Source organism: Trichechus manatus, unplaced genomic scaffold (genome assembly GCF_000243295.1).
Source record: "Trichechus manatus latirostris isolate Lorelei unplaced genomic scaffold, TriManLat1.0 scaffold00031, whole genome shotgun sequence".
Classification (NCBI taxonomy): Eukaryota; Metazoa; Chordata; class Mammalia; order Sirenia; family Trichechidae; genus Trichechus; species Trichechus manatus.
Window position 1 is genome coordinate 14,482,861 of NW_004443967.1, and position 8,856 is coordinate 14,491,716.

Below are 8,856 nucleotides of genomic sequence, written 5' to 3' on the forward strand. Positions count from 1 at the left end.
ATCGTGGGCCGTGACTGCGCTCCTCCCTGACGTTCTCCCTGACGTTCCTGCGTGGATCATGGACTCATCACGGGCCATGGCCGCGCTTCTCCCTAATGCTCCCATGCAGACTGTGGACTCAGCTGGCAACACGGCGCTTCCCTTCTGCTGGCCTACGGCCCCAGGGAGCCACAGAGCCTCAGGAAGACTCTCACTGCTGCTCTGGAGGGAATGGCAGGCACCCCAGCCTCCAGAACCAAGCTTGCGAGGGAGACCCAGGCCAGGGTAAAGTGGGAAAGAAGCTGAAAAGGGAGAAGTACAGCTTGGGTGGAGGCTCCCAAAGGTGCTGGTAGAGATATAAGGCCTGGCTCCCCAGCTGCAGGGTCAGCCAGGCCTGGAGGCCCTAGGTGTGTCTGCCTGACCAGGCAAAAGGCTCAAAGTTGGCCTTGGGTCTCTGCACTCTGAACGTTAACTGGCCAGGGGTCCTGGCCGGGACTGTTGAGTCCCCAGTGCCGACTCATGGTGACCAGGCGCAAGACGGACCTGAGGACCCTTGACGTCCAGGCAGAGGAATGCCAGGCCTGGCGAGGCCACCAACTCTCAAGACAAAGCAAGTAACAACCTTGGCACCCTCATCTGTCAAGGGCAGAAGGGAGCAACTGCCCTACCCACCTGAGAAACCCAAACCAAACCCATTGCCACTGAGTCAATTCCGATTCATAGCGACCCTATAGGACAGAGTAGAACTGCCCTGTAAGGTTTCCAAGGCTGTAATCTTTATGGAAGCACAGTGCCACATCTTTCTCCCATGAAGCAGCTGCTGGGTTTGAACCACAGGCCTTTCAGTTAGCAGCCACGCACCTAACCACTGTGCCACCAGAGCCCTACCCACCTACAAAGCTCCCCAAAATAACTATCAGTCCTTGTGGGAAGACACCTGGAGGCCGGAGCCCCACACTGCCCTGAGAGTGGTCCAGCTGTTAGGAGGGCTGGAGTCTGGCCTGGGAGCACAGGCCAGGCCTGGCCGAGAAAGAGGGTCCCTCTGGACATGAAAGGATGGCCCAGGGCCTGCTCATGGGCAGGCAGAGAGGCGCTGGGCAGGGGGCAGTGCTCCTGGGTCACCCGTCTGGGCAACCTTCCAGCGGCAGCAGCTAATGTTAGAACACCACCAGGAAGTACCCGCTGGGCACAGGGGAGCAGCCGGTGGAGCGGGAAAGGGGAACTGGACACCGGTTGTGCAAGGCCAGCTGTAGGCACACAGCGTCTTCCCAGGCCCAGCGGCCGGCCCGGCAGGGGAAGGAAACGCTGGGCGGGGTCGGCCCTTTCCCTCCTCCCTCCTTCACCTCTCTCGGGAGTCAGGACAGTCACACTGTCACAGACATTCAGTTTTTAAAAAATGGAAAACAAGCAAACAATTACATGCACCCCTGCCCAGAGGGCAGGGAGGGAGGCTGGGATAGCTCCCTCCTCGCCAGGCCTACACCCCAAGGAACACCTCTGCTTCCAAGGATCCCGGTGACTTCTGCTGACAGGTTTAGACTTCCCCTCGATGGGGGTCCAAGGCTGCTGGGCCTCTGGGCCTGACCTGTCACCCCAAGCGGCTGTGGCGATTCATCCCCAACCTCCCACAGTCGTGTCTTTTTTAATCTTGGCCCCCACTTCTGTTATCTTCTGAGTGTGATTAGAAAACAAAAGAGAAATTCTTTTTCCGTCTTTCCTGTTGTTATCTTGATGGCATTTATGCAAGGATGATGTTACCAGTTTCGGAAGCCAACCCAAAACCCCCTCGACTTCCTCTGAGCTTCTGCCGGCTGCGCAGAACAAACCCAGCGTGTCAGGTTATCTCACATCCTCCCTCAGGGATGCCACCACAAGACGGGGACGATCTGGGGTCCCTTTTGGACTATTTACAGCAAGTGTCTCACTGAGACTTGGCGGAGCCCAGAGGTGGCCAGGGCTGGATCCTGGGGCAGAAGGCACGAGGCAGACTGGGAAGGGTCTGACTGGCAGTCTGTCCCGCCATGTCCCCAGCTGTGAGATCTAGGCACCCCTGGGTGCTCTGAGCCACCACTTCCTGTCTGCATGATGGGTAGAGAGTACCGTGACCCTGCCCCTCAGTAGAGCAGCGAGAGGCTCACAGGACAGCACGGTAACACCACACAGCTGGCACTCCGCCTCCCAACGCCTCCTGCTGCCCACACTGCGATTCCACCTCCCCGCCCAAGCAGACCCAGGCAGGGCCGGAAGCAGCCGACACTTGGTCAATGTGCAGTGACCCCAAAGGGAGTCGCACGCTCCCTGCTTCTTCCCCCCCATGCAACGACTCTCCCCAACTGAGAGTCAAGGGGGATGAGCCCAGAGCCCTGGGCCAGGTGGTTCTGGGCCTGGAGTGGCCCATCAGGAGAAGCAGCAGGAAAAGGATACTTCTCAGAGGAAGGGAGAGCTCGAGAGGAAAGCAGAGATCACCATCTGTGGAGCACCAAGAGTCTGGGCAAGGGACACAGACAAGGAGCCCTTCCAGCAAGCCCGCTTTCTCTCCCTTGACTCTCCCCCCTTCTCTTCTAGAGGCCGGCTCTCCCTGCCCGGCCACAACTGGATAGTCATGCTTCTCTGGCAAGGCCTCAGGCCTGTCTCTCCCAGGAGTAGCTCAGCTGATCACAGGCCCCCATGCGGGGACTGGCTCCGTGGCCCACCTCGGCTGGCCATGGGCCCCCATGCAGGATATCGGCTCCATGGCCCAGCTTGGCTGACCATGGGCCCCATGTGGGAATCGGCTCTGTGACCCACCTTGGCTGGCCAGGGGCCCCCATGCGGGATATCGGCTCCGTGGCCCAGCTCGGCTGACCACGGGCCCCATGCGGGAATCGACTCCGTGGCCCAGCTCGGCTGACCACGGGCCCCCATGCGGGATATCGGCTCCGTGGCCCAGCTCAGCTGACCACGGGCCCCCATGCTGGAATCGGCTCCGTGGCCCAGCTTGGCTGACCATGGGCCCCCACGCAGGATATTGGCTCTATGCCCCAGCTCGGCTGACCACGGGCCCCACGTGGGATATCAGCTCCGTGGCCCAGCTCGGCTGACCACGGGCCCCCACGCCGGAATCGGCTCCGTGGCCCAGCTCGGCTGACCACCGGCCCCATGTGGGAATCGGCTCCTAGCCAGCCTGCCCGGAGAAAGGAAACAGCATGGTAGCAGCCACTGAGACCGATGGCACAGCTGGAACCGGGGAGAGGTCCTCGCTCAGGACCTCTGATGGCTCCTCACCCGTGCGGTCATTCCTTTCTGGTCAGAGCTACTCTGGAGGTGTTCTCCAGATACCACCAGGGAAAAAAGCCACCAACAATGGAAAACAGAGCCACTCCTATGTGCACCCACTCAGCCATGCACTTGACCACCAGCCACAGAGGGACTGAAAGAATGGTGAATAAGAAAGCAGACGAGCCAAGAAGAAGCTGGGCTACGGGAATTCCTACCTTCACTCACTCTACAAATGCTCACAGAGCACCAACCACATGCCCGACCCTATTTTTAGGCTCTGAGTATTCAGCAATGGGCAGAAGAGATCACACTTCTTGGCTTCAGGAAGCTCACGTTCTAGTGTGGGGAGTCATTCAAAAAACAAGACAAATAGGTACAATTCTGAAAGTGCTAAGGGCCTAAGGGGGAAAATGTTAGAGAAATGAGACAGAATGTATGTGTTGGAAGGAGAGTGGAATTAAATTTTAGGCCAAAAGGCCAGAAAAGGAAGGGAGGGAGAGAGTTGCAGGCCGGGGAGGAAGTGCAAAGGCCCTGGGCAGGCTCGTGCCTGGCGTGTTTGAGCAAGAACGCCAGTGTGGCTGGAACAGAGGGAAGGGTGAGAGGAGGAGAGGTGCGAACAGAGAGCTGGGCCAGACCCCACGGGGCCTTGAACATCCTAGAAAGGACTTTGGCGTTTGCTCTGCATGAGACGAGAAGCCAGAGGAAGGGTCTGAGCAGAGGAGGGACAGGGTTTCCTCAGGCCACTAGGCAGAGATGAGGCTAGAGGGCAGAAGGAGGGGGACCAGCTACTACAAGAATCCAGGGGAGAGACAGCATAGGTTGGACCGCGGTGGTGGCAGAGGGGATGGTGAGAAATAATCAAATTCTGGGGAATCCTGATCTATAATTCAGTATATCAAATGCAAATGGAAAGAAGCAGTGATGGGCAGAAGATGGGATGGCCTGCCACTTGCTACAGGGATCAAGGGTGCTGTCAACCAAACGCGTCCTGGTGCCTGTTCTCGGCGGTGCACTGGCAGAGCTGGGAGACAGGGACGAGTTAGCTGGGCCCCTGCTCTTGGAGCTGGTGGGGACAGGCACTTGGGCCGCCATGCAGGACCCACGGGCCATGAGCAGAGCAGCACTGCTGCCAGGTTTCTCTGGTGAAGGCAGGAGAGACAGAGGCAGGGAGCGCCACGGTGACGCCTGCTTGTCCAGGGGAGAGGGCTGGCCACAGGTGCCAGAAGTGAAGCCAGTGTGAGGGGGCAGGGCAGAGCGAGAAGTCAGCTACAGCCCTGCTCCAGGCTCCACTGTGTCCGTGAAATGAAGCGGAGGGTGGACCCGACCACTTCCATGTCCCTTCCTACTCACCCTCCGGGGCCAAGCCCAGCATCCCTGCTCTGCAAGGTTGTCCCTGACGTGCTGCAGTCAAGCCAGCCCTCGCTCCTCTATGCACCCCTACACTTCCCCTGGCCTTCAGGTATGAGCGATGGTAACGGGAGCCGGGAGCGTTACTGCACCCACGTTCGCCCAGACTGCCCGCCCTCTAGACTGGGGGTGTATCAGGGCAAGAAGGGCCAGCCCCACTCTGACCAGCTTGTTCCCTGACTCCATGAAGCTCAGTGCCCGGCACACTGGGGAGCTCTGGAAAGGTCTGTGGGGTAAAGGCGGGTCTCGGGGGCTTCCCCAGGCCTGTCTGCTCTTGATCTGGTTTGCGCTGGCATGAACCAGGGACAGGAGCCCGCCAAGCGGACTTGGTGTGGGTTCTCGTGAGGTGGCTGTGAAGGACGCCAGGTGGGGTGCTGGGCAACGTGATCCCGGGCGGCCAGCCCCACGCTGACCACAGAAGCTGCAGCCAGTTCTGGGGACTTACCCACAAGCAAAAGTCCTCCAAAGGATGGTTTATGCCCGTGCATGGGTTCTTCCTGCTCCTTCTAGGAGCACAGCCTCCTTCCTTCTGAGGAATTCAGCTTGGAAGGGGCTAGGGCTGTGATGGGACTCAGCTGTTTGCAGTTGTTTTGCTCACGGTCTGGGAAGGCTGAGTTACTGCCTCCCTGACCCCACCCACCTCTCCACGCGCCGTGGGCAGCCTTGGCACAGGGCGGCGGAGGGCAGGCTGTCCCCAGGCCGGCCACCTCGCCCAGCTGCACCTTCTCCCCATCGTCTCCCACTCTTGACATTCCTGGGGTGCAGCTAGCTCTCCACCTCCCTGTGGAGGTGTGGCCTTGTCTCGGCCCCCAACACAGGCACCACCCCCATCTGGAAGCAGCCCCCCCTTTCCGGGCGGAGACGCACAGGAATGCTGGCCTCGGGCTGGCAGAGGCGGCAGAGCCGAGCCGGGTATTGTTTACGGGGTGGCGAGTTCTCCTCCTCACTCACCAGTGACCTCTACTCTGGGCCCGCTGCCTCCTTCTCAAGTATTTATCATCTGTCCTCTTGCCCGCCTGGGACATCTCCCGAGCTCTACTCTCGGGCGCAGAGACCTTGACATGCCCAGCGGACACTCAGTCCAGGGCCCCACTTGGACATCGGGCTTCACAAAGGTCCCCAAAGAAACGAAGCTCTCCAGTCCTTACCAGCTCAGGGCTGAAGCTCCTGCACGCTATGAAGTCAGCTCCCTGGTTGTTGAGACCTTTACTCAGGATCCTCACCATGGTAAGGACCTCAGGGGCTGGGCTCCAGCCCAGGGTGGGCACGAGCCATCATCGGGTGGGCAGACGTGGGCAAGGGCTACGTCCTGGACACCTCCCAGGCACCTGGCATCAGCAGAAACAACTCCCCACTGGCCTCGCACCCTCGGGGTGGGGCCCTTCCAGAAACTGGCCAAGCGTCGTTAAGTCCCTGGAAAGACAAAAGAAAGGCAAAGGACTTGAGGACAAGGAAACCCCAAGGCCTCAGAGAGCCGCCCACTCCCTTGGCGCTGGCCTGCTCCTGGTGAAAGGAGACGCCATCTGGGGGGGCCAGGAAGGCCCAGGACGGCTTCTCAGGGTGCCCATCCCCAGGGGGTGTCCCTGAGCAAATACCCCAGAGCGCGGAACATGAATCTGGGCGCGGCCACTTGGTACCTTAAACCTCTAAGGTCTCTCAGGGTCCGGGTTGCTAACAACCTGCAATCCCTGACGTGTGCCCGAGTCATGTGACATCTTGTCACTGAACTGGCTTTGCAGGCAGCTGCAGCACACCCCAGGGCACACCGCTGTAGGCTGAGGGCGGAACACGTGTCCTCCCCATCTTCAAAATGGAAGGGACGACCCTCGGGCAGCCAAGTGGCACCCGGGACCCACAGCAGCGTGCTGGAGCCCCTTCTTTACCCAGCAATGAACAGAAGCTACAGGGAGAATTAACCAGGGAAAACCAACTGCCATCAAGTCGACTCCGATGCGTGGCGACCCCATGCGTATCAGAGTAGAACTGTGCTCCAGAGGGTTTTCAATGGCTGAAAGATCAGAAGCAGATCTCCAGGCCTTTCTTTCAAGGCACTTCTGGGTGGACTCGAACCTCCAACCGTTCTGTTAGCATTAACCATTTATACTACCCAGGGCCTCCACAGGGTGAATTAGGAAGGACCATTTAAAGGCACACATTTCCCACCCTTGGAAGTATGACATTTCAACAATGGATCTGCAGCCCTGGAGAGTCTTCATAGCTTTGTCCCCTCCCCAGAAATGAACCAAATCAAGCCCAGCACCTTTGTGGGGGCTGCCCACCCCCCTCAGTCTGAGCTCCCACAAGGGATAAGGCCCCCTCGGCCCCTTACTCTGCACAGCCCATCGGCACCTCCTCCCCAGTTCCCAGCATTCTCCCGATGCAAACACAGAAAGCCGGTACAGAGCCTTCAGTTCAGGTGGGAAGCCCACTCCTCACACGTGACCTTCTCTGGGCCTAGTTCCCATCCCAGCCCTCTGTGGTTAGAGCTTCTGGGAAAGTCACATTGATACAGGGAGCCTGCAGGTCACCCTCAAGGAGAAACAAATAATAACGATGCTGATAAGTAACTAGCAAGGCAAGCGCCTCATCTGCCATTCAACACACACCGCTCCGGGAGGGAGAATGGTGCGGAATCTGCTGCTCTGTGTAAAAATTAATTGCACCCTGGTATTTACTTGCCATCCAGATTGTAAATCATATTTTCCTGTTTACTTCGATCAGACTTTGCAGTGGGTGTTATCGAAATTGCTGAATTACGGGCCAGCTGGCAAGCACAGGAAAATTACCTTCTACCGTTCTTCGAAAACAAGGTTCATCCAAAGTGCAAACGCAGGGAAGGGGAGGGGGAAATCAATACATTGTCAAAGGACTGACTGTTGGGGCAGGAAGGCTGGGGGAGGCGAAGGTTCCCAGGCCACACCAGGGACCTGAGGCCCAGCGCCAGTCCCGCTATGTCTACAAGTGACACATGTGACCAAGTGCAACCTGCTCAAGGGAGAAGTCTAGGACGCTCCTCAGAGTTCCGGCCAGCGACACCCGCCCGCCCGCCAGGGCAGCGCACCAGAAGAGGTACTCTGGACTCAGCCCTTCAAAGGGGCGCTTTGTGCCACCTCGGTGGCCGTGGGAAGCCTCGGAGTCACTATCTTCTCTCTGTGTGCAGGCCTCAATTCAGTTCAGAGGGCAGCCGGCCACTGGCCCGGGGGCTGGGGTGACCACCGTCCCCCTCCTGCTTCTCTAAAGAGGCACAAGCCCAGGTCTCCGAGTCAAACACACATGAGCTGGAATCCGAGGTTTTGAATTAGCTGGTGACCTTTGTCAAGTTACCTCCACTCTGAGCCTCAGTTTCCCTCTCTGTAAAATAGGGACCACAGTACCTGCCTCACACTGATAATAGGGCAGGTCGAGACCTTTGCATGGAGCCCAGCTCCTCTAAGTAAGTGCTCAACAGATAGCAGCTCCTGTTATCCATTCCACGGGGGAGTCTGTGGGTCCAGATACTTTTATTAGCAATGAATGCATAAGCATCTGTCCACTCAGTACTTTTTTAAATGGAAACAAGCTAAATTCCATCCCAAGGGGACTGGCTGTATTAGGCCCATCCTTCTGGTGGCCTACTGGATGGTCAGGAAGAATAATGCTGTGTAAGTCTATTACCATGGAAACAGGTGACTCCCTCTAGACACAGTGCTGGGCACACAGCACGAAGCTGGCCTGAAGCAGTGGTGTGCAGCCTCCAGACTCTCGCTGGCTCCAACCCCAGCGCGTCCCCCACAAGTGACAGGGTGCACAGAGGCAGCCCGAGAGATGAATACCGGAAGCTGCTGGGCAGTTGGGGGCTGGCAAACATGCCAGGCACCAAAAAAGAGAAAGAAGGTACAGCATGGTTCTGGCTCGACTGCGGGGGTCACGGGACAGAGGATACACACACAATATATACTGAAGCCAGAGACAGAAGGCTGGACTCAGGGAGGCAGAGTGCAGCTGGGGCTTACAGAAGGCCCCTGGCCCCCAGGCCAAAGACAGGCAGCACCGCCTGCAAAAGCCCAGGACTGGGGATCACCTAGATGCCCACCCACAGGGGCATGAGAAAACAAATGACGGGGCAGCTAGGTAAGAGAACGCAATGTTGCCTGCAAAAAAAATTTGAATGCAGCTATCCTAATTGCATAGATATGATACAGTGTATCCAAGAGACGCTGTAAAGTGAATAAA

General features: G+C 58.1%; 1 protein-coding gene across 3 annotated transcripts in view; it reads right to left on the reverse strand.

The window, feature by feature from the left end:
* FAM53B (family with sequence similarity 53 member B) overlaps window positions 1-8,856 on the reverse strand; it is a 118,190-nt gene that overhangs the window by 70,450 nt on the left and 38,884 nt on the right. For all 3 annotated transcript variants that reach the window (XM_012555155.2, XM_023730045.1, XM_023730046.1), the window contains one exon: window positions 5,793-6,057. In XM_012555155.2, the coding sequence (XP_012410609.1) occupies window positions 5,793-5,870 (78 nt within the window). In that variant the 5' untranslated portion in view covers window positions 5,871-6,057. The remainder of the gene's footprint in view (window positions 1-5,792; window positions 6,058-8,856) is intronic.